Below are 26,536 nucleotides of genomic sequence, written 5' to 3'. Positions count from 1 at the left end.
CCGGCAAAGACGCGCTGCGCGGCGCGGCGCGGCGCGGCGCGGGCTAGCGTTTGAGGCGTATGGGGCTACAACGGGAGCGGCTGCGCCGCTCGGCCGGGTCAGCGTCTTGCGCATGCGCGGATCCGGCGCCATTTTGGTGGCCGGGCGCGGAGGTGATTCCACACTGAGGAGAGCGCGGCGGCCGGGGTGGCGGTGGCAGCGTTCGTGTGCTCGGGTGTGAGTCGCCGAGGGAGGAGGCGGTGGTGGAAGAGGTGGCGGCGGTGGCGGTGGTCGTAGCGGTGGCGGAGGAGGCGGGTACGAATCAGCTGCGGGCGGAGACATGGCCAACATCGCGGTGCAGCGAATCAAGCGGGAGTTCAAGGAGGTGCTGAAGAGCGAGGAGGTCAGAAATGAACTCCCGGACATCCCCCACCTCAGCCCAGGGTGGGAGGGTTCTTCCAGTAGCGACTTCAATGTCCCCGGTAACCCCTGGGTGGCCCTCCTTGCGGTCGCCAATCTGCCTGTGGGGAAGCAGCAGTCTCCCCCTGCTTCCGTCGCCTTCCCCTCCCCTCCCCGGGCCCTGGGATGGACCGTCTCGCGGGCGGGTGGTCTGGAGAGGAACACGGTTTGGGGGGCAGATGGAGAAGGGGGCACTTCTTGGAGGGGTGTGAGCTCTAGAGAGAGCCCTGAGGCTGTGGCAACAGCTGGAAGTGTGGCTGTAGGGTGTGGAGGGAGCAGGCCGAGCCTGAGAAAACCCGGGAAGTGGGTTGGGGGAAGGGGAAAGGTGGTAACTGGATCCGGAGAGCCGCGCTGCTCAAAGGCCCACACTTTTAAGGGTATTCTATATTATAGCCTGTTTGGCCTCCACTGTCCTTTCCTTAGGGAAGGAAGGAAGGAACGGTAAAGGATCTTAGGTGTTGATGAAAAGAGACGATCGGAGTTACTCCTCTTAGTTCGGTGTTGGGAGAGAAGAGGAGACATAAGGAATACTATTTTATTTGAATGGGGGGATAAGGGAATTTTCACCTGAGGTGGGAAATTAATTCCAAATTAGATTATCTCGTTTTCACGCTCCCCCCTCCCCCCCCCCCCCCCCCCATTCCTAGGCCTCTTCTGTTGACATCTAAATCTTTTTGACTGGGTGAAGGCAAGTTGTTTGGTGTATTAAAGGCATTTAAATATTTTTCGTTAGGAAAAAATAATGGAGAGTATAAGTAGCTTATTTCAAAATACTGTTTACAAGTTACATATCAGAGTCTCTCTTAACACAATGCCTCTGTGACTGTTGGGTTGTGCCATGAAACTTCATTATGATGTCCCTCATAGTTAACTTCTTACTTTTGAAAAACAGCCCTATTTAAAACATGAGATTTCACCACATATTAGTACATTATTATATCTCCTTATTGAGTAGGTTTATCCCGATGTAACCTGAAATTATTTAAAAAAAAAATTTTTTTTTTTGGTCTCAAGCTGTTTATGAGTCCTGAGGAATTTAAATACTTTAGTGTTGGCCATATTTATGTATATAACATATTCACAACATCCTAGTGATTTGACTCAAAACTATGCAATTATCGGTACAATTTTTCATACCCAAATCAACAAGAATGTCAAGTTTTTCCTCCTTGGATTTAACAGAGATGAAAAAGTAATACTGAAATAGTTATTTTCAAGATGTCACATACCATTATAGAATGTATCATTGCTATTTGTATTTTTCTTATGTTGAACTTTGATAATCCCAAAGATTTGTGAAATTCAGCATTCTAAGTATGTGATGAGTAATTAACATAAATGATAACACTTGAGCTTTATATCACTGATTCTACAGTTATTATCTTTCCAATTAGACTTGGAGAATATAATTCTTTAAAATTACTTAAAAATAACAAATACTAGCAGATTTACTGAAGGTTGTAGTATATAAATAATGATCTGTTTTACAGAGCATGTGTATGAACTCTGACCTCTGTATTTGTTCAAGTGCCAAAACTCTGAATGGAAGGATGACTTTGTATTTTTTTGTGGTACAGTGCAGAAATAGGGTCATAAATGTCTGTACTGATAAACAGTGAAACAATGATTCTAACTTTTTATTTGCAAGAAAATATATTCCAGCACAGTTGACATATATGTTCCTAGTGAAAGATTCATCTAATACTGTTGCCAACAGCCTAAAACATTTTTTCTATAAAGCTGTACATGCCTGAAACTTAATGTAAGACTTCTAATACTTTATTTTTTATTACTTAAAAATGGTAAGTTGCCGCTTGTAATTCATATGGTCTCTTTGCTTTATACGAGGAGGCTTTCACCATATTTTTAGTACTTCCAATTAAAGCTTAAAAAAATCTTGTATTGCTCTCGCAATGCCTATTGTTAAAATAATACTGCTCTTTATATGTAAGGGATGATGAGGGCTGGCTTCAAGTAAGCGTTGTAGTTTTTCAGACGAAGAGAACAGGAATTGCAAACACAAATTATTTTAAGAAGAGTGCCTTTATAAATTTGGAAGGAAACTTCTTCCAGAAAAGAAGTTGCAAAGAACATTAAGGAAAGGGTCAAATAATTTAATCTGGATTATAACCAATAAATAGCTTTATTTTAACCAATATTGTATTTCATCCTATTTTAGTAGGCCCAGTTCTATAAGTGTATTATGTTGGGTTTTTATTTGGAGCTCTTTGAAGGACTTGTACAATCCACATATTTCCTTATTAAGTGTGTAAATGCAGTATTTTGAGCGCCTGGTCAAGTAATCAAGTATTTCATCATGTCATCTATGTAAATCTCCAGTTTACAAAGTTTGTTTCATATGCTTGTATTTACTAAGAATACTGACTGATTTAAGGGCTTTTTTTTTTTTTAAGTTCTTTTATAAAGATAGCTGATATCTGCTGATTCTGACCTTAAGAAGTTATAAGTGGGCATTCTTGGAGTGTGTTAATTAAAATATAGCCTCCAAGATAAATCAAATGTGAAAAGCAAGGTGCAGAATAGTGTGGAGGAGGCCACTATTTGTGTTGGAAGAAGGGGGAAATATGTGTATTTGTCTCTGCAGGTGAAAGGATTAGTGAGGAGAAATTGCTAAAATGTATTAGTTATGTATAAAGGATTCGGGTGTCTGGGGTAACTGGCATCAGAGGATCCCTTTTGAATTTTGAGACATGCAAATATGTTATTTACTTAATAAATAAAGGCATCTAGGCCTTTTTTTCCTGGAGACTGTTTGGAAATCCATCCTTTTATGTGTCAGACATTAATTTTAAATCTGTGTGAATTTTAAGTAGTATTTCAAATTGCCAGGAATGGGAAATTGATTAAAGTACCTTTTATAGTTACTTTATGAGTCGAATTACATAAGTGTTGATTGTGAGGATATAATAAAACTATAATCTATATTCACAGATTGTGTTATTAATTATTATTGCTGTTAACAATAACCACTATTTGTAGAATGGCTGTCAGTACCATTTATTTATGCATTATTGCTAATTTTCAAGAACAATTCTTTAAATTAGATTTCTTATTTCTTAGATGAGGAAATTGAGATTCAAAGAAGTTAGATAATTTGTCTGTAAACATACAGGTTTTGGGTTTGGATCTAGATCTCCTAGTTTTTATATTGTATCACTCTGTCATGACTTTCCAAGGATAGGCATACTTTAATTATTTAAAAATAGTTGAGACTGGTTTGTGTTACTGGTTAAAGGATTTAAACCAATCTAATAGTTTAAACATTAAAATAAGTGTTACCTGTAATTAAAGATTTACTTGCATTTCAATACGCAAAATCCTTTTAAATTTGAAGCTCAGTGAAGTAAAATGCCCTTAGGTCAATGCACGTACTGTTGTTTGTTTTTGTGTTATATATTACCTGTAGTTTTTTCATATTGTAGCTGCACTTTGCTAACATTCTTTTTAGGATTCCAATAGGGAATATTTAAATTTGTGGCATTAAAAATTGGTTTCATGAAAACTGTTACTGTGTAAGTTTTCTTTTAAGTGTTTAAATGGATTTTGTATTTAGTGTCCTTTTAAATTTAATATATTTTATCTATAGAGCTAGTAGGCAAATCTTTAGAAGTTAAAGTCTTGGTTACTGTAGACCATAGTTCCTCATTTTTGGCACTGTTGACATTTTAGGCTGATAATGAATTCTTTGCTGTGGGTGGCTCTCTGAGTTGTAGGATGTTAAGCAGTATCCCTGGCTTCTATCACTGGTGGCCAGTAGCATAGTCAACCCTCCTCCCTACCCTCCCTGCCAGTTATAAACTAAAAATGTCTGCAGACTTTGCCAAATGTTGAGAACCACTGCTATAGAAAAAACTCTTTAGAAGAACGTTTCAGACTATTAACTATGTAAGATGTGTGGTATAATTTATTGAAAGGATGAATGAACAGTAAAGATACAAAAAAATTTTATAACATGGCTATTACTAGCTTTGAATGTTGTTTTTAAGACTTTTAAGTTTTTCCTTTTGTAAATTAATGATCATCTTTTTCTTGTAAAGTTTTTCCTTTTTGATTTAAAGAGAAAGGTGAAATTCCCTGCTGAAAATGAATGTAACCAGAATTTGAACGATATTTTTAATAAGAGTACAAAAGTGGTTTGCTTTCACAGTTACATAAGTTACAGCTCTGTATAACTTAAATAGTGTGCGTTATGGGGTTCTCTGTGTGGATTGAGTGAGGAAAGCTTTTGATTGGGTAAAAAAAAAGAGTCTGGCTCAATAATACTGTTTGGGTTGCATTTCTTGTTTTATTTCACTATTATAAAGATTTTGATCAGGCATAGCTTAAATTTTTTTTTTAATGTTTATTTATTTTTAAGAGAGAGACAGAGCATGAGTGGGGGAGGAGCAGAGAGAGAGGGAGACACAGAATCCAAAGCATGCTCCAGGCTCTATGCTGTCAGCACAGAGCCCGACGTGGGGCTCGAACCCACCAACCATGAGATCATGACCTGAGCTGAAGTCGGGCACTCAACCGACTAAGCCACCCAGGCGCCTCTGATCAGGCATAGATTTAAATGCATAGGGGATTGCCTAGCATGTCACCGTTTTGTAAAGAATATGTGTTCTTATTTTCCAGTAAAAATGATATTAACAGATATTGACCATAGCCCCAAGAGACTTGGTTGGAGATAGATTAAAACTTAGTTAAATACAAAGGGTAACTGTTATGGGAGTTCTGAGGGTGTGTGTATGGAGGGAGGGTTTTTTTTTTTCTTTTTTTTTTAAGTTTTCATTTTAATTCCAGTTAGTTAACATACAGTGTTATCTTAGTTTCAGGTGTACAGTATTGGAGGGAGGTTTTTGAGCTAGGGTCCAAAGGAAGGTTAAGACTGACCTCAAATTTCAGAAGACAGTGCCAGAGGAATTACAGGAATACTGGAATTTATAAGTACATTTTTTTTTTTCTGTAGGCACCTGAATTGGAACTAGGGAGCAGAGATGATTGGTGAAAATTAGGCAAGAGACACATTTACATATTTTGAAAGATTGCATACACAGCCCTGATATACTGTAAACACGGTTGTGGAATTAGCACCTAAGTATCTTCACTGTTATCTTTAGGAAAAAACACCTTTTTCATATCAAAGTAAAATTTAACAATAAGGTGTGACCAGCACCCAGATCAGATCTGAAACAATATTATAAACACCATAGGAACCCCCAACTGCCCCTTTCTAGTCACTTTCTGACTTGTTTTTTGAGAGAGTGATGGAGACAGAGCATGGGAACGGGAGCGGCAGAGAGAGAATCCCAAGCAGACTCTACACTGTCAGTGCAGAGCCCGATGCAGGGCTCAAACCCACAAACTGGGAGGTCGTGATCTGAGCTGAAACCAAAGGTCAGACACTTAACCGACTGAGCCATCCAGGCGCCCCACTTTCCTGACTTCTAATAGCACAGATTAACTTTAAATATGTTTGAGTAAAGAATAGACACAAGTGTATACTATATATGTTTTAATTTTGAAGGTTTTCAGAAGATAACCTTTAAAATATTTGTTCAAAAAAATATATTAGTGGTATGTGTATATATATATATATATATATACACATATACATACATAATGTGTACAGCAGACTATTGGCAATGAAAAAGAATGAAGTCTTGCCATTTGCAACAATGCGGATGGAACTACAGCGTATTATGCTAAGCGAAATGTCAGAAAGACAAATGCATGATTTCACTCAAGTGGAATTTAAGAAACAAAACATGAACATGGGAGAAGAGAAGGGAAAAGAAGATAAAAACGGAGGCAAACCATGAGACTCTTAAATACAGAGAACAAGAAATTGAGGGTTACTGGAGGGGAGGTGGGTGGGGGGATGGGCATTAAGGAGGGCACTTGCTGGGATCAGTACTGGGTGTTGTATGTAAGTGAAGAATCACTGGATTGTACTCCTGACACCAATACTACACTGTATGTTAATTTGAATTTTAATAGTGTACTATATATATCTACTCATATATACTATATACTACATATAATAGTGTCTTAGAAAACATGTTAAAATGCATGGAGTATTAGAATTGAAAGACACCATACATCTAGGCCAAATTCCTCATCTATAAGATCAGGAAACAGGCCTAGAGAGAGATTGATTGTTGTTCAGTGACACAGATCTGGTTAACTAACCCAGGCTTTTTGCATACCAGTCCATTCCACCCTTTATATATGGTCACTTTACTGGACTTTTTTTTTTAATGTTATTTTTGAGAGAGAGTGAGGAAGGGACAGAGAGAGGAGAGGAACAGAGGATCCGAAACGGGCTCTGTGCTGACAGCAGCGAGCCCAGTGGGCTCCAGCTCATGAACATGAGATCATGACCTGAGCCAAAGTCAGATGCTTAACCAACTGAACCACTCAGGTGTCCTGGTATTGTTTTTTTTCATGAATAATACTATAAATGCTAATAAAACTTCAAGTAAGAGTGACAATTTAATATTGGCTATTGTATTTAAGTATATCTTGCTTTTTTTTCCCCTTTCGGTGTTAGAACTTAAATTTGGGAGAAGGCAGAGATATTTCACTCCTTAAGCATGATACAGTAAATTTAGCTTAGTGATTAAGAGTGTGGGCTTCAGAATTTGATTTGATTTGAGTCCTGACTTTTCTACACTTAACCTGCAGCACTGACTCTGTATCTTAGTTTTCTTATTTGTAAGAATGTAGGAAGATTAAGAGCATCTGTACAGTGCTTAGATCAATGCCTAGGACATATAAATGAATAGCCTATAAGATACCAAAGTTAGTGATATGTTCATATTCTGCTTATTGTTGTTCTTGGATCCTTCAGTGGTGTAGTGATAGCTCTATGAGAATTTGCCTCAAGAAAAGATTTAAGATGAAGGAGATTTAGTACTTCTGATAGTGATTCTTTGTCATCTGTTTGCAAACAACCTGTGGCCAAGGGGAATTCAGAAGAATATATCTGGGTTTTGTCCTCAAGGTGTTAATCTTTCTTTAGGAGACAGTTAAAAATTGGGGAAGAGTTTGTTAAAATGTGATCTTTTTAAGTGAAAAAGAAATACATTATTTGGAAGCCTTTCAGATAATACAGTGGATTATTTGGGATTTCTTGATATGGCTTTGGTTGCTTTGAACTGAACTAAGAAAACCAAATTCTAATTCTATGGTCTATGTAATCTTCAATCTCTTCGTAAAATTCCTAATTTATTTTTTATTTATTTATTTTTTTAAATTCCTAATTTAGGGGCGCCTGAGTGGCTCAGTCGGTTGAGTGTCCGACTTCGGCTCGAGTCACGATCTCGCGGTCTGTGACTTCGAGCCCCGCATCGGGCTCTGGGCTGATGGCTCAGAGCCTGGAGCCTGCTTCTGATTCTGTGTCTCCCTCTCTCTCTGCCCCTCCCCTGTTCATGCTCTTTCTCTGTCTCAAAAATAAATAAACATTAAAAAAAATTTTTTTTTAATTCCTAATTTAAAATTGGGTCTTGGAAGCTAGAAAGTGGCAGTCACATCCATCTAACATCCGTGGTGGTCTCTTAGTAATTCTGAGATGAGATAACTTCATTTCATCCAAAATTCTTGCCTTTTTTCTTCCTTTAGTTCTTTGTTTTTATTACAAATTTAAAATAATAAATACCTATAGTTGAATGCATGTTGTCTGCCATTTTATGTGTATGGCAGCCTTATGAGATTGATGTTATTCTTGTTTTCCAGATTAGAAAATTGGAGCTCTGAAGAAACTAAATAATTTACTCAGTATCAAGCAATTTATCGGTGGAACAGGGGTTTGAAACCAGGTCTCTGACTCCCAGACATTTACTGATTAAGGTGTAAAAAAGAGTGTACAATCATATCTTCTGCTTGCTTCCTGCTCATTATTATTAAAGATTTTTTTTTAATTATGGAATATTTTACACTTAGAAGTTTAGAAGACAGTCGGTGTGAACATCTTTTATGTCCATGGTATAGATTTAACAGATCTTAACTCTCTCATACTAGATTAACTCTTAACTCTCCCCTCTCCCCCAAGAAATAAAACAAAACATACAGACGAAGATCACTTTGTAACCTTTTCCCTATTCCATTCTCTTAGAAGTAATCACGTGCAGAAGGTGGCCTATATCCTTTCCATTTATACTTTTGTTTTTACTATTGAAACCATAGTATTTTTGAGTGTAAAAATACTTTTTAGTGTTTTTAAAAGTTTAAAAAATTTTTTTCATAGTTGACTAATATTCTAAATTGGCAACTTTTCTTCTTAGCCTTTTTTTTTTTTTTTTTTTTTTTTTTTTTTAGAATTTGTCCATGGCAATGCATATTGCTTTAGTTCTTTAAATTATGTAGAATTCCACATCAGGTTTTGTTTGTTTCTTTATTCATTCTCAATGGGCAGCATGAACTTTCAACATTTAGCCCTTTAAAAAAAGAGAAAAAAAAAAAAAAGAAAAAATCAAACATTATTATGTTTTCTTGGGCACATAAGAATTTTCCTAGGAAGTAGAATTGCAGGATCTGTGTGTGTTTTGCATCTTTTACATCACTGGGTGTTGCTTCATTGTTCTATGGATGATTGTATCATTACACTTCTCTAGTGGTGTATAGGTTCTGGTGACCTGACATTTGTAAGACTTAGATTTTTGTCAGGGCCCCTGGGTGGTTCAGTTGTTTAAGCGTCTGACTCTTGATTCTGTTAATTTTGTCTCAGGTCATGATCTTGGGGTTTGAGAGATTGAGCCCCATGTGGGGCTCTGCTCTCATAGTGAAGAGCCCACTTAAGATTCGTTCTCTCTCTCTCCCTCCCTCTCCCCCCCTTCTCATACACACACACACACACACACACACACACACACACACACACACACATACACACACTAAATAAGCATAAAAAAAAGGACTCAGATTTTTGTCAGTCTGATGGATGTGGAATTGTAGCTTATTCTAATTTTAATTTCCTTCACCAGTAGAGATATTAAGCATATTTTTGTGTTTATTGGCCATTAGGCATTCTTTTGTGAATTTAGTGTTTTCATTCCTTACCCATTTAAAAAAATTTGGATAGTTTGTATTTTTCTTATTGATTTGCAGAAATTCTTTATGTATTTATATGTATTTATATGTATTTACATTATGTGACTTTTTTTAACTTTTGTGCTCTTTTAAAATTGTGGTATGCTATACATGTGAAACTTAAACATCTTGTATATTTTTAAGTGTACAGTTTTAACGGCATTCATTAACATTGTACAACCATTACTACCATCCATTTCCAGAACTTATTTCATCTTGTAAAACTGTGAAATTCCCACCAAAAACTCTTTACTTCTTTGTTGCCCAGTCCAGGAATTCATCACTGTACTTTTTGTCTCTGAATTTGACTATTACATGTTATTTGTCCTTTTATGACTGTCTTATTTTGCTTAACTTTGTCATATTGATTATCTAACTGAAGTTTAATTTTTAAGTAGTCACATTTTTTGGGCAGTACCTCTGCCTCAGTTGAGTGTGCAACTCGATCTTGGGTGAGTTCAAGCCCCACACTGGGGGTAGAATTTACTTGAAAGAAAGCAAGAAGTCACATTTTTCTATCTTTTCCTATATGGTATGCTTTTTGTATTTTGTTTAAGAAATATTTTCCTACTTTGATTATTTTAAAGATATTCTATGCTTGGTTATAGGAACAAATATAGGTTATATTCCCTAACTTTTTTTTTCTTTTTTTTTTTTTTAGCGTTTATTTATTTTTGAGAGACAGAGAGAAACAGAGCACAAGCAGGGGAGGAGCAGAGAGACAGAGAGAGAGGGAGACACAGAATCTGAAGTAAGCTCCAGACTCCCCAGCTGTCAGCACAGAGTCTGACGTGGGGCTTGAACCCACGAACCGTGAGATAATGACCTGATCTGAAGTCAGATGCTTAACTGACTGAGGCACACAGGTGTCTCCCCACCCCACCACCCCTGGTTTTTTTTGTGTTTTTTTTTTTTTGTTTTGTTTTTTTTTTTGGTATTCCTTAACTTCTGCTTTTGGGCTTTTATCCTGACCATATCATATGAAAGCTACTTCAGACATTACCAGTATCTTCCGATACATCAGACTAACTTCTCAGCGGTCCATTTTGTATACCTTTCACTTCCATTTCTGTATCAGAACTTGCCTCTTTTGGTTACTCTGATCCTGCTTTTCTGGTTTTCCTTGAATACTATCATTTATTTTTTGTTTTTGTTTTGAGAAATCACACATGCACTCGAGCAAGGGAAGGGGACAGAGGAGCAGAGGGGGAAAAAGAATCTTAGCAGGCTTCCTGCCTAGTACAGAGCCCGACTCAGGGCTTGATCTCATGACCATTAGGTCATGACCTGAGCTGAAATCATGAGTTGGACACTTATCCAACTGAGTCACTTAGGGGCCCCTGTGTCACTACTCTTGGTAAGTTGATTTCTTCTCCCATTCTCCATTTATCTTCTAAATCTTTGTTTCCTCTTTTACATTCCTTTTAAACACTCTAGGTCAGGTTTGCAAAGCTCAGATGGGCTATTTATAGTAAAACTGTTTGCTTATTTACACTTACTTCTCTGCAACCTCTGTTCAACCCTCCTAGTGCCATGCCACAGAATTTAATTTTTAAAATATGATCTTGTCATTTTCCTTTAGGTTTTCTACTGCCCATTGTACAAAGTCAGAACTTGTATACTTTTGTTCTAGTCTATCTTTCCTGACCTATATCCTGTCAAGTCTCAACACAGTTGCATGCCTACATGTACTTCACTCTCTCAGACCTTCAGCTACACTAAATTGCATACTGTTTAGTGCTGTGTCTGCCTGGGATAAGCCCTTACCTCCTCCTTTGCCTTTTGAAATTTACTTACCCTAAGATGCCTCTCCTGATAAATCTCTCATGAAAACACAGTTTACTTTTGTTCACCAGTGTCACTTAGGATTTTGTTAGAGCAGTTACTGTATTGATAACTGTACATATGTTTTTCTGCTCCTACTCGATATCATTGAGATCCTTGAGATACTTACTCATCTTTATTTCTTCACCTTGTATAGTGCCTGGAATGTAGTGTGGGCTTAGTAACATTTAAAATAAGCCACGGTGCTTGGATGGCTCAGTCAGTTGAGTGTTCAACTCAACTCAGGCCATGATCTTACGGGTCTTGAGTTCTAGCCCCACCTTAGGCTTTGTGCTGGCAGCATGGAGCCTGCTTGGATTCTCTGTCTCCCTCTCTCTCTCTGCCCCTCCCCTGCTCATGCTTACTCTTTCAAAAATAAACATTAAAAAAACATATTTTAAGCCAAAAAAAACTTTGATAGGCACCTAATATTTTTTTGGAGCTGCTGTCCAAAGTGCAAAACCTTTGCATAGGTTTAGGGCAGGCCTGTTAACTCGGTTAATTATTTTCAGCCTTTTTGCAATTACATATTTTTCTAGTGATTACAAATGCAGGACTAGTATATGTAACCTTCTCTCAAGTGACTGGGTATTTTTAGGTTTCTTTGTTTTGTGTGGACTCTCCTATTTGGAATTGGCATACTCAAGTGTAGATTTCTGATGCTATTGCTTTTCAGCAGTGATAATACATTTTGTGCTTCATTTTTCTTAAATCATTTTGTAGTAGTTCCTTTTTTCTTTAAATATATAGAATATACTGAAGTTTATGCATCTGTTGAACATTTGGTTATTTTCCAGCTTTTGCTGGTGTACATGGGTAAGAATTTTGGGTGTGTATCTTAGAGTCATTGGGTGTTTGAATGAGGTATTAGGTGGTTAGATGTGTCAGACATTGTATCTATAGGCTTGCTCATACTTTGGCTATATCCTTAGGTGTTTACTTAGGTGCTTTATCTCTATCTGCTGGCTCTTAGGAACTGTGAGTGTGAGTCATTGAAGGAAGAGACTTATCTTACATTTTCAGTTCTCCATTGTTTAGCACACTGCCAGGTAAGCAGGAAGCACTTGTTTTCCCACATGAGTTTAAGGACTTTTTTAAGTGCCAGGGAGCTCATCCCCAATCACTGTAAAAGTAATACTGCTTATTCTGCTTCTGAGACTAGGGACTTTATAGTATATTGATAAAGGTGGCTTCTAGATGAAGTTGGGTTTCTGTTTAAGTGTTGATAATGTAGTCAGGTTGTGATTTGGGGTAATAGTCAAAGCCAAAAACTGGGAAATAAGATGGTGGAAAGGCAATCTATTTTTGTTTTATTCTGTAGTTTTCCCTGTTAAAGATTTCAAGGAGCATCTATTCAATATTATATATGACGTCGTCTGTATCAGTGTGGGTAAACTCTTAAGTTTACGTTTTCTCCACTTATTCAACAAATATTTATTGAATGCCACCTATGTTTGTTAGTAAGATATGGTCTATGCTATTATGGACTAAATTATGGTCTAGTAAGGCAGTGACACATTGACAATTGTATGTATGTTTGTTGAGTTTAAATAAGGAGAACTGTGGGGGTGAGGTAACCTAACCTCAGGGAAAGAGTTCCTAGGGAATAACCCTTAAACTGAAACTTGGGAGGGTAAATTGGAATTAACTTAGTCATACATTAGGATGATCAATTCTTATATGCCTATAGAAAGCACTGATAATCATTATACAGTCAAGAATGTAGAACCATTTAATTACTTTTCCCTTTTAAATAAATAGCCAATTTTTGTGAATACAAAAGTAACACATACTTGCTTATTGGATTTTGGAAAATACATAGAACTATAATAAAGTAAAAATTATGTGTAATCCTACCCCTGGGGATAATCCTTTTCTTATGTTTTTGTTTTGTTTGTGATATATTTTAGATATACAGAGAAACATCTTAATTTTGGTTATTTCCTTCCATTGGTTTTTTGTTTTTTTTTTTAATTTTTTTTTCAACGTTTTTTATTTATTTTTGGGACAGAGAGAGAGAGAGAGAGAGCATGAACGGGGGAGGGGCAGATAGAGAGGGAGACACGGAATTGGAAACAGGCTCCAGGCTCTGAGCCATCGCCCAGAGCCCGACGCGGGGCTCGAACTCAGGGACCGCGAGATCGTGACCTGGCTGAAGTCAGAGGCTTAACCGACTGCGCCACCCAGGCGCCCCTCCTTCCATTGGTTTTTAATGTATGTTCATATATACACGTATTTAGAAGTGGTTTTTTGTTTTTTAAGCGAGGCTTTTCTTAAAATGTTAATTTTTTTTTAAAATTCTTTTATTTATTTTTGAGAGAGACAGGGTGTGAGCAGGGGAGGGGCAGAGAGAGAGGGGGAGACACAAAACCGGAAGTAGCTCCAGGCTCCGAGCTGTCAGCACAGAGCCCAACATGGGGCTTGAACTCCCAAACCATGAGATCATGACCCGAGCTGGCTGAGCCACCCAGGTGCCCCTAATGTTTATTTTTGGGAGAGAGACTGAGCGTGAGCGGGGGAGGGGCAGAGAGAGAGGGAGACACAAAATCCAAAGCAGGCTTCAGGCTCTTCTGCTGTCAGCATGAAGTGGGGCTCGAACCTGTGGACCGTGAGATCATGTCCTGAGCTAAAGTTGGATGCTTAACCGACTGAGCCACCCAGGCACCCCCATATTTAGAAGCTTTTAAAAGACCTTTGAATATAATTCGAATTTGACTTGCATCCCAGATTTGTAATTTTTAATGTCTTTTAGTCATTTGAAGCTGTCTTTCCCTACTAGAGTCCCTACTCTTGAGAAGCTCTAAAGTAAACATCATGGCTCCTCTTTGTATCATCAGTATCAACACGTCTTTAATTTATTTAACAAATATTTGAAGGCTTCCTTTATGCTAGGTATTGATATGTGCTGAGAATATAGTGATGAGTGGGGCAAGGTAAGACAGACAAGTGATAAAAGTGCGGAGAAATATGTTGTATAGATGAAATTAATTAGTTGGGTTTTTTTTAATGTGTATTTTGAGAGAGAGCGTGCGTGTGCGCAGGTGTGCGCACAGGTGAGAGGGGGCAGAGTGAGGGAGACGTTGAATCCCAAGCAGGCTCCATTCTGTCAGTGCAGTGAGATCATGACCTTAGCCTAAATCAAGAGTCAGATGCTTAATCGACTGAGCCATCCAGGAGCCCCTAACTGGTTGTTTTTGATTGGATGTTTAGAAAAGGCCTTTCCTAAGACTTTAGACTTAAATTGAGATCTTAATGATAAAGCTTGTTTCTAGGGGAAGAAAATTCCAGATCAGAGGAAATAGTTAATACAAAACCCATAAAGTAGGAATGAATTTGATATGTTTAAGCAAGCAAAAGGAGGTTATTGTAGCTGGAGTACTGTAGGTAAGAGGCAGAGAATGACGTAGGCAGGAGCCAGATGACATAAAACTTCTAGGCCCAAAGTAACGAGTTTGTATTTTAAGTGACTCTAAGAGCCATTTGAGGATTTAAAGAAAGAAAAGAACAAAATTTTTGTTTTTAAAAGACCACTTTGATGCCTTAAACTTCTGAGTAAGAAAAATAACGATTTGGGTGATGCCTGAATCCTCACTGCTAACGTGAGATGAGATGAATTTCTGAGTGGGTAAAGGTTGCCCCTAAGGTGACCTGCCTGTTTTGTGGGATCCTTGGGAGTCAGGATCTGCCTGTCCCCCCTTAAAAAAAAAAAAAGACCACTTTCACTGCTGTGTGGAGAATGTATTAACCAAAGATGTAAGGAAGAAGGATTTAGGAGTTAGGGGTTGAGTTTGGCTGGATGTAACCAAAGAAATGGTAGTAGTGGGTTAAACAATATGTAAAGTCAAGAGAGAAGTATCCTAGAGTTGCGTGGTTAGAGGTTTTACAGTGTTAATAGACTACTAACTTTCAATTTACCAGTAGGAGTTTGACCCTTGTCCTTAAACTCTCAAAATGCCTGGCAGAGGTTCAGACAACATTTCTGAATTTTCAGAAAGGGAAACGCATTACCTACATGTCCAGCTGAGTTCACCCTTTTTAAAGAGCTTTCTGAGAAATCCCATTCAGTGACTTCTGTTTTTATTTATTTTTTATCCAGGATTGTGTCATAATTTCTTGGTTTAAGGAAGACTAGGAAATGTTTTTAGCGGAGCACATTGCTCCCCAGTTAAAACCAGCATTTCATTAGTAAGGAAAAAGAAAAGAAAATTGGTTAGGCATTTTGTCATGTGGGGGTGGGGAATGGCAGGAATGAACTTAGGAAGATTATTTGGGAAGCCTTTCTAGATAGCGTAGGCAAGAGATGATTGTAGCTTGGGGTTATGATAGAATAGGAGGCTGAAGAGAAGTATTTGGAATATGTTTTAAAGGTAGGGTCACAAGAGCTTGCTGATGTTACAGATGAAAAATGAAGAAACGAGAAAAACACCTAGACTTTTGTCTTTAGCAACCAGACAGATGATGCTGCTAATTTCTGAGATGGGAAAGAGTGGAAGGAGCACATTGAAATTGTCTGGGAAGATTACGATTTTTGCTTTGTTCTTGTTAGGTTAAAGCTTAGACTGGATGACTTAACTCTAGGAGAATTTAGTTAGAAAAGGAGGGAGTCTGGGACAAAGTCCTGGTTTTTGTCATGGACCCCTAGCATCTTTTGAAGTTGAGCCTAGAAGAAACAACAAAAGATAAGAACAGTGAACTATTAGTGATATATTAGGAAAACCAGGGAGTGTGGTATCATTGAAACCAAGAGAAGACAGAATTCTGAGTGTGGTCAACTTTATTATGGTGCTGAGTGGGAGAAATGACATTGAATTTGAGATGCAGTGATTATTGATGATCTTGACTGGAATATTTTCATTGGAATGCTGAAGATGGAGTTATGATTGGAGAGAGTTAGTAAAAGAAAATGAGATAAGGAACTGACACCTTAAAAAGCTAAAGCAACTTTTTTAAGGCTTTGCTTTGACAGAGGAGCAGAGAAGAGAGGGGGAGCTGCAGAAGAATATGACTTCAGAGATCTTTATTTTTTTTTAATGCTTCTTTATTTTTGAGAGAGAGAGAGAGAGACAGAGACAGAGTGAGAGTGAGGGAGGGGCAGAGAGAGGGAGACATATAATCCAAATCAGGCTCTAGGCTCTGAGCTGTCAGCACAGAGCCCCATGTGGGGCTCGAACCCACAAAGTGTGAGATCATGACCTGAGCTGAAGTCAGACGCTTAACCAACTGAGCCATCCAGACGCCCCAGCTTCAGAGATCTTTAAAAAAAATTATGAGGGCACCTGGGTGGCTCAGTCGGTTAGTCCTGCAACTAACTCTTCATTTCTGCTCGGGTCATGATCTCACGGTTCATGGGTTCGAGCCCTGCATTGGGCTCTGCACTGACAGTTCAGAGCCTGCTTGGGATCCTCTCTGCCCCTCCCTGCTTGTGCGCGCGCGCGCGCGCTCTCTCTCTCTCTCTCTCTCTCTCTCTCTCAAAATAAACTTAAGGATGCCTGGGTGGCTCAGGCGGTTAAGCATTTGACTTCAGCTCACATCATGATCTTACGGTCCATGAGTTCGAGCCCTGCGTCGGGCTCTGTGCTGTCAGTTCAGAGCCTGGAGCCTGCTTCGGATTCTGTGTCTCCCTCTCTCTCTACCCCTCCCCCACTCACGTTCTATTTATATCAAAAAATGAATAAATGTTAAAAAATTTTAAAAATAATAAACTTAAAAATTGATATTGATTATATTTATGTGTTGATGGATGGGAGAAATTGATTATACTAGAGAAAGGAGGAGTAATTGAATGTGTAAAGTTCTTGAGAAGACCGGAGGGGTGGTATCACTAGCATAAATGGAGGGATTAATCTGTAATAGGAGCAAAGACACTTAGGGCAAATGTTAAGTTTTCATTTGGGATTTGTGGTCTTCACTTGAACATGAGACCAATTAATGATGGTTGTGTGTTATTGTCCCCAACCCCAGCAGTGCTGCTTCAGGCAGACACAGAAAGGATTTTTGTTTTTTGTTTTCAAGTTAATTGGGGAATAAGTTTAACTAGCAGTGGGGCTTTGCCTTATGAGTACCTCGAAGGAACAAAAGCACCAAGGTTTGCAAGGGAGTGATTGATAATAAGGGAGAATGGTGATGTTTGATTAAGCCAGCTAGTAGCTAGGTTTGGAGTACTAAAGTGAACTTGATTTCAAGAATTTCGGAATCTGAGAAACTTGAAATGAATTTCAGAGAAGGTGCAATTTTGGTGATGACAAAATCAAGTGTATGGCCATGGGTTGAAGATCTTATGGTCTGTAAATATCAGAAGCACAGTCTTTGTTTCCTTGTTCTTTTTTGAGAATTTAGAAATGTACAAAGATGACACATGTAAGCAACAATCTCATCAGTCACAGATATCTGTTGCTATTACCATCCTTTTTTTCTTTATACCAAATCAATGTCTTGGTTACATACTAAGTATTGTTTTGTACTTTTTTCTCTTAATATATCTTGTATTTTCTGTGTGATATTAAATATTCTTTTAAAACGTTTACTGTTTAGGGGTGCCTGGCTGGCTCAGTTGGTGGAGTATGCGACTCTTGATCTCGGGTTGTGAGTTTGAGCCCAAATTTGGGTGCAGAGATTACTTAAAAATAAGATCTTTACCTGGATGGCTCAGTGGGTTAAGTGTCCAATTCTTGATTTCAGCTTAGGTCATGATCTCATGGTTTGTGAGTTTGAGCCCCATGTTGGGTTCTGTGCTGACGGTGCAGAGCTTGGTTGGGATCCTCTGTCCTTTCTCTGCCTCTCCCCTGCTCATTCTCTTTCTCTCAAAAATAAACTTTTTAAAAAGTTAAAAAAAAAATAGGGGTGCCTGGGTGGCTCAGTTGGTTAAGCATCCGACTTTGGCTCAGGTCACGATGTCACAGTTGGTGAGTTCCAGTCTTGCGTCAGGTTCTGTGCTGACTTGTGTCAGGCTCAGAGCCTGGAGCTTGCTTTGAATTCTGTGTCTCCCTCTCTCTCTGCCCTCCCCTGCTCACACTGTCTGTCTCTCTCAAAAAAAAGCCATTAAAAATTTAAGTAAAAATAAATAAAATCTTTAAAACAAAATGTTTACTGTTTATTAAATAGTATTAAATATTAATAGTAAGTTACATATTTAATATTTGGTATTGCCTGACTAAACCATCCTTTTTTTTTTTTATTATTTATTTTTTTTAAGTTTTATTTAAGTAATGTTTACACCCAACATGGGGCTCGAACTCCCAACCCCAAGATCAGGAGTTCTATGTTCTTCCCACAGAGCCAGCCAGGTGCCCCTAAACCATTCTTTTGTTGAACATTTAAAAGTTATTTTTTCCACTGTGTGTGTGTAGAGAGAGAAAATGGAATATCTTTACATAATTTTTATATGAGTTTATTTTCCTAAGATATATTTCCTGGAAAAAAGTTACTGGGTCATAGTGTCTGAACTTTTCATATGCTTATGACCAAAGTGCTTCCCAGAAAGTTTGTTGTCAATTTCTGTAGTACTGGCACTGCATGAGGCAGCCCATTTCATCATATTCTCACCATTAATACAATCTTTTTTTAAAGTCAAATAGAAAAATCAATTGTCCAATTTTATTTTTTTATTTAAGTTTTTATTAAGAAAACTTTTGGGGCACTTGGGTGGCTTAGTTAGTTGAGTCTGGCTTTAGCTTAGGTCCTGATCTCACAGTTGTAGGTTCAAGCCCCACATCGGGCTCTGCTGACAGCTCGGAGCCTGGAGCCTGCTTCAGATTCTGTGTTTGTCTCTCTCTCTGCCCCACCCCCGTTGTGCTGTCTCAAAAATAAGTATTTTAAAAAATTTAAAAAATTTTTTCAAGTGGAAATTTGAAATATACTTACATTCTCACTACCTAGGTTGAACAATTGTTAATGTTGCTGTTATGAAGATAATTCACTACCAAAATCTTGAGCATATATCTCCTAAAAATAACATTCTTTTACGTAACCATGGTATCATTATCCTATCTAAGAAAATGTTAATTCCTTGATATCTAATAATTCATATTACCTCAGGTAACTAAAAACTGTTTTTCATAGTTTTTTGGGGGGTGGAACAGGATCCACTTACAGTTTACAAATTGCATATGGATGTAATTTTTAGTCTTTTAAAATTTACACTGGTTCACCCCCACACCCTTCTTTTTTTTCCTTTTTTTGACACTGAAAATCCTGGAGATTTCCTTATGGTGGTGCTTTTTATATTTATTATAAACTGGGAGTTTATGTGTAGAGCTTTGACTAGGTTCAGTTAGACATTTTTGACAAGTATAGTATATAGTTCATACTGAGTCAATTTAATAGATCTGTAATAATATCAGGTTGTTTAGTGATGCTAGGTCAGTTGGATCTTGCCTGAGTCAGTTATTTCATTGGGGGTTGCAGAAATTTGGTTTTCCTAATTACCAATTTTACATTTGTATAGCTAATTATATATATATGTATATATATATATATATATATATATAATACGTCTACATATTATATATACGTATATGCACACACAGTATTCTTTTAGAAATGAGTTTTCTGTCACCAACTGGAATGAAAATTATTATTAAAGATTTGGTATAGTAGTCATCTCCACTGTTAATAAATGGTCTTCCTTCCTTCCTTCCTTCCTTCCTTCCTTCCTTCCTTCCTTCCTTCCTTCCTTCCTTCCTTTCTAAGTTCATTTATTTTGAGAACTAGAGAGAGAGTGTGAGCAGGGGAGGGGCAGAGAGGGAGAGAGAGAATCTCAAGTGGGCTTGGCACTGTCAGGGCAGAGTCTGACTCAGGGCTCTAACAAACTGAGATCATCACCTGACCCCAAGTGAAGAGGCGCTTAACCAACTGAGCCACCTAGGTGTCCCATCCTCTTTCTCTTTCTTTCTTATCAGTGTGTGGATGTCTTAGTCCACCTGTGTTACCATAACAAAATGTCATAGACTGGATGGCATAAACAAAAATTAATTTTCTAACAATTTTATTAGAGTTGGAGACTTCCAAGTCACAGCTTCAAAAGCAATTTGAGATTTGTTTCAGTTGTTTGAAATTTTTGTGGTTAAAATAACATTTATGCAAAATAAATTCATGTTGAATTTTATGAAAGTGTTTGTGTTTAAGGGTGCCTGGGTGGCTCAGGGTGTCCAACTCTTGATTTCAGCTCAGGTCATGATCTCACTGTTCCTGTGACTGAGCCCCACCTTGGCTCTGTGCTGACAGTGTGGCACCTGCTTGGGATTCTTTCTTTCCCTCTTCGCCCCACCCCTGCTTGGTGCACATGCACTCTCTCTCAAAGTAAATAAACTTAAAAAAAAAAAGTGTTTAGATGGAAGGATTACTCTAAGTGGTAGAAGTAATAGTATAGTTTGTCTTTCCCTTTTTTAAGAAAACTAATTTTGTCTCAGTTTTAGATACATATTCTTTGTCAAAGTAAAGGCTGTATTTGTCAGATTAAGGCATTTCCAGATACCTTTTTGATAAAAGTTTTCATGGAGTGAAGTCATTCTTGAATTCTTAGAATAAATCCCTCTTGGTCATAGTGAATAGTACTTTACATTTGTAATGGTATATCAACCAAGATTTTACTCAGAGTTGTATGTCTTTTCGGTGAGACTTGCCTGTATTTGTTCAGAATTGTCCTGGTTAAGTTTGGGGGCATCAAAGCCATATTTATTTTACAAAATGTGTTTATGATTGTTCTATCCATTTCATTGTTTTGAAACCATATGGGATTATTCTTTGTAAATTGGGGTGGATGTGTGTTTGAGAACCAGGTGGCTTTTTAGAGTGGTTGCTGAAAGGCATATTTTTTGTGAATTTTTCTTTTTCTGTGTTAATATTTTGTTCACATTCAAAATGTTTGTCAGTTTAGGTGTCTTTTAAAAAAACCTTTTACGTAATACATCTCATTATTTATGATGTTATTAATGTGTAAGTAAACTGAGGGCATGGTTTGCCTCAGTTTTTAGTTTCTTTTCTTTTTCCTGCCTTTAGTTTACTTATTCTTTGTCTTAACAGTTGAGCCTGTGACTTTTCAATTTTATTTTAGTTCCATGTTTCACTTCCTTTTTTCAGGTTTTTTTGTTTGTTTTTTACTTGTTTATTTTTAGAGAGAGAGAATCTTAAGCCTCCCTGCTCAGTGTGGAGTCCAAAGCAGGGTTTGATCCTACCATCCTGGGATCATGACCTGAGTCGAAATCAAGAGTGGATGCTCAACTGATTGAGCCACCCAGGCACCACATGTTTGAGTTCTTTAGTTTTGTTAGTTTTTCTTTTTTGTTGTCAGTACGTTTTATCATTTAAAGTTCCTTTGGCTTTGGGGCACCTGGGTGGCTCAGTCAGTTAAGTGTCCAACTTCGGCTCAGGTCATGATCTCACGGTTTGTGGGTTCGAGCCCTGCATCGGGCTCTGTGCTGACAGCTCAGATCCTGGAGCCTGCTTCTGATTCTGTGTCTCCCTCTCTCTACCCCTCCCCTACTCACGCTGTCTGTCTCTGTCTCTCAAAAATAAATAAATGTAAAAAAAAAATAAATAAACTTCTTTTGGCTTTTTTTTTTTTAAAGCTTCTGTATTTTGAGAGAGAAAATCCCAAGCAGGCTCCACACTGTCAAGAGTTGGGTGCTCAACAGACTGAGCCACCCAGGTGTCCGTTAAAGTTCCTTTTTGACTTTTCTTAATGATACAGGAATTTGGGTGATTAAAAAAAAAAGTTGTTTTAAATTAAGGATATAGTGTCTTTGTGAAAAATTTTTTAGTACAGAAATAATAGAGTAAAATTTTTTGATACTTACCCTTTCCTTCCTCCCCTGAGTCCTCATCTTCTCTTTCAGAGGGAACTTTCAACAATTTTTTCTATGCATTTATATATTTAGTAAATACAGAAACTTTCAGTTTATGAATTTCCATAAATAACAAGGATATAGCCACACTAAAAGCATTTTAGCTCTGTGTGTGATGATAGTTGTTGTAAAGGAAAGCTTGTGCAGTATCCCAAGATTTAAGAAGAGCAACTTTTTTCAAAGTTTTATTTAAGTAATCTATATACCCTATGTGGGGCTTGAACTCAGTGGCCCCAAGATCAGGAGTTGCATGCTTTCCAACTGAGCCAGCCAGGCGCCCCCAGAGTATTTTCGTTGCTCTGGAAATCCTGTGTCATCCTGTCCATCTCCCCACCACCACCACTGCTGACCTTTCTGCTGTCTCCATAGTTTTTTTTTTTTTTTTCCCCAGAATGGCCTATAATTGGAATTGCACAATATGTAGCCTTTTCAGATTGGCTGCTTTCACTTAATAATAGGCAGTTAAGCTTCCTCTGTATCTCTTCATGGCTTGATAGCTGTTTCTTTTTATTGCTGAATAATATTCCATTGTCTGGATTTACCACAGTTTATCTATTCATCTACAAGTATGTCTTGGTTGCCTCCAAGTTTTGGCAATCATGAATAAAGCTGCAATAAACATCCACATACAGGTTTTTGTGTGGACGTAAGTTTTCAACTCCTTTTGGGTAAATAACCAGGGAGTATGATTGTTGTATTATATGGTAAGAGTATGTTTAGTTTCTTGAGGAACTAACATTGTGTCTTCCAGAGTCACCGTATAATTTTGTATTCCCACCAGCAATGATTAAGAGTTTCTGCTGCTCCACAGTTTGCCAGCATTTGGTCCAGATTTTGGCTATTCTATTAGGTGTGTAGCGGTATCTCATTTTTTCTTTATATTTGTTTTGAGAGAGAGCTCGGGCAAGCGGAGTGGGAGGGGAGAATCTGTAGCAGGCTCAGTTCTGTGAGCATAGAGGCCAATGTGGGGCTAGATCCCATGAACCATGAGATCATGACTGGAGACAAAATCAAGAAATCGAGTCAGATGCTTAACCCACTGAGCCACCCAGGTGCCTCATTATCTCATTGTTTTAATTTGCATTTCCCCCATGACATATGAAGTGGACCATCTTTTCATATGCTTATTTGCCATCTGTGTATCTTGTTTGGTGTGGTGTGTGTTAAGGTCTTAGCTCATTTTTTAATTGTGTTGTTTGTGATTGTTGAGTTTTTACGAGTTTGTTGTGTATTTTGGGTAACAGTCCTTTATCAGGTGCATCTTTTGCAGATACTTTCTCCCAGTCCCTTTTTCCTTCATTCTCTTGAGATTATCTTTTGCAGATCAGTTTATTTTTAAGAAGTCCTACTTACCAATTATTTCTCTTATGGATTGTAGCTTTGATGTTAACATGTAAAAAGTCATAGCCATACCAAGTTTAATCTAGATTTTCCCGTGTTATTTTCTAGTAGTTTTACACTTTTGTATTTTACATTTAGGTCTGTGATCCGTTTTTTTTTTTTTTTTTTAAGTTTATTTATTTATTTTGAGAGAGAGAGAAGCCAAGCAGGGGAGGGGCAGAGAGGGAGAGAGAGGATCCCAAGCAGGCTCTGCACTGTCACCACAGAGCCCAATGTGGGGCTTGAACTCATGAACCATGAGATCGTGACCTGAGCCGAAATCAAGTGAGACGCTTAACTGAGCCACCCAGGCAGCCGGACCAATACCATGTCTTGATTACTGTAGCTTTATGCTAAGTCTTGAAGTTGGGTATTATCAGTCCTCTGTTTGTTTAGTTCTTTGATACCATTCATCAGAACTTGATGGTTTTCCTCATAGTTTTTGTTTTGTTTTGTTTTAATGTTTATTTTTAGAGACAGAGAGACAGCACAAGCAGGGAAGGGCAGAGACAGAGGGAGACACAGAATCCATGAAGCAGGCTCCATCCAGTCTCTGAGGTGTCAGCACAGAGCCCGACAGGCTTGAACTCACAGCAAGATCATGACCTGAGCCAAAGTGGGATGCTCAACCAACGGAGCCACCCAGGCGCTCCACCTCATATAGTTCTTTTACATATTTTGTTAGATTTATACTTCAGTATTTTAGGTTTTTTGGTGCTTATGTTAAGTGGTATTGTGTTTTTAATTTCAGATTCCACTTGCTCATTGTTGATATATAGGAAAGTGATGGACTTTTGTATATTAATCTTATATCCTTTAACCTTGCTATAATTGCTTACTAGTTCTAGGAGTTACTTTTGTCATTTCTTTCAGATTTTCTACATAAATGGTCATGTCATTTGTGAACAAAGACAGTTTTATTTTCTCCTTCCTAATTTGTATGGCTTGTCTTTTTTTCTTATGGCATTAGCTAGAACTAGTATAATGTTGAAAAGGAATGGTTAGAGGGGATATCCTTGCCTTGTACCTGATCTTACTGAGAAAACTTTGAGTTTCTGACTATTCAATGTGATGTTAGCTGTAAGTTTTTTTTGTAAATATTATTTATCAAATTGAGAAAGTTCCACTCTACTCCTAGTTTACTGAGTGTTTTTATTGTGAGTTGGTTTTGGATTTTGTGAAGTGTTTTTTTTGCATCTGTTGATATGAGTGTGGTTTTACTACTTTAGCATATTGATGTGGTTTATTACATTAATTGACTTTTGAATGTTGAGCCAGCATATACACCCAGGATAAATCCCACTTGGTCATGGTGTACAATTGACCCTTGAACAACACAGGTTTGAACCACACAGGTCCACTTTTACATGGATTTTTTTTTAAGTTTGTTTGTTTAGAGAAAGCATGAGCAGGGGAGGAGCAGAGAGAGAGTGTGTGAATCCCAAGCAGGCTCTGCACTGTCCACGTGGGGCCCAATGTGCCGAACAAATCTCAAGATCATCACCTGAGCTGAGATCAAGAGTCAGACCCCTTAACTGACACTTAACTTAACACTTAACTGACTGCACCACCCAGGTGCCCCTTGACTTTTTTCTCATACGTATATGCATTCAATGTGACTCTTCCTCAAAGCACTATTTTTATCACATCCTGCAAATTTTGATAAGTTGTCTTTTTTTGTTTTCATTTAGTTTAAAATATTTTAAAACTTAAGGTGTCTTCTTATGTGTTATTTAGAAGTATGTTGCTTGTTTATATTCAATTTTTTATTTAAATTCTAGTTAACATATAGTGTAATATTGTTGTCAGGAGTAGAATTTAGTGATTCATCATTTACATACAACACCCAGTGCTCAACACAAGTGCCCTCCTTAATACCCATCACCCATTTAGCCCATCTCCAACCCAGCCTCCCTCCATCAACCCTCAGTTCTCTATTGTAGAGAGTCTTATGGTTTGTTTCCCTCTCTTTTTACCCCCCTTCCCATGTGTTCCTCTGTTTTATTTCTTATATTCCACATATAAGTGAAATCATATATTTGTCTTTCTCTGCCTGACTTATTTCACTTAATATAATACACTCTAGTTCCATCAGTGTTGTCGCAGATGGCAAGATTTCATTCTTTTTGATGGTTGAGTAATATTTCATCGTGCATATATACCACATCTTAATCCATCAGTCGACAGATATTTGGGCTCTTTCCATAGTTTGGCTATTGTTGATAATGCTGCTAAAAACATTTGGCTACAGGTATCCCTTCAAATCTGTATTTTTATATCCTTTGGGTGAATACCTAGTACTGCAGTTGCTGGATCACAAAGTTCTATTTTTAACTTTTTGAGGAACCTCCATACTGTTTTCCAGAGTGGGTATACCAGTTTGCATTCCCACCAACAGTGCGAGAGAGTTCCCTTTTCTCCACATCCTCACCAGTACTTGTTGTTTCTTTTATTGTTATTTTTAGTCATTCTGACAGGTGTGAGGTGGTATCTCATCATGGTTTTGATTTGTATTTCCCTGGTGTGTGATGTTGAGCATCTTTTCATGTGTTGTTAGTCATCTGGATGTCTTTGGAAAAATGTTCATGTCTTCTGCCCATTTCTTCACTGGATTATTTGTTTTTTGGGTGTTGAGTTTGATAAGTTCTTTATAGATTTTTGAATTCTGGCCCTTTATCAGATATGTTATTTGCAGATATCTTCTCCCATTCCATAGGCTGCCTTTTAGTTTGTTGATTGTTTCTTTTGCTGTACAGAAGCTTTTTATCTTGATGAAGTCCCAGTAGTTCGTTTTTGCTTTTGTTTCCCTTGCCTCCAGCAATGTGTCTAATAGGAAGTTGCTGTGGCCAAGGTCAAAGAGGCTGCTGCCTGTGTTCTCCTCTAGGATTTTGATGGTTTCCTATCTCACATGCAGGTCTTTCATCCATTTTGAATTTATTTCTGGGTATGGTGTAAGGTAA

At 37.9% G+C, this 26,536-nt stretch overlaps 1 protein-coding gene and 1 non-coding gene across 2 annotated transcripts in view; both read left to right on the top strand.

Annotated features, from left to right (window-relative positions):
* Positions 1–235: 235 nt before the first annotated feature.
* UBE2K (ubiquitin conjugating enzyme E2 K) overlaps positions 236–26,536 on the top strand; it is a 73,354-nt gene continuing 47,053 nt past the window's right edge. Inside the window, exon 1 of the mRNA XM_003985425.5 lies at positions 236–382. Within this exon, the coding sequence (XP_003985474.1) occupies positions 320–382 (63 nt within the window). The 5' untranslated portion in view covers positions 236–319. The remainder of the gene's footprint in view (positions 383–26,536) is intronic.
* LOC111560381 lies at positions 14,891–15,044 on the top strand. The gene has a single exon (XR_002742110.1). It is a non-coding gene; the product is annotated as a U12 minor spliceosomal RNA (small nuclear RNA).

The sequence above is a fragment of the Felis catus genome, chromosome B1 (assembly GCF_018350175.1).
Source record: "Felis catus isolate Fca126 chromosome B1, F.catus_Fca126_mat1.0, whole genome shotgun sequence".
Classification (NCBI taxonomy): domain Eukaryota; kingdom Metazoa; phylum Chordata; class Mammalia; order Carnivora; family Felidae; genus Felis; species Felis catus.
Note: the sequence above shows the minus strand (reverse complement) of the source record. Positions and strands in the feature narration are given on the sequence as shown.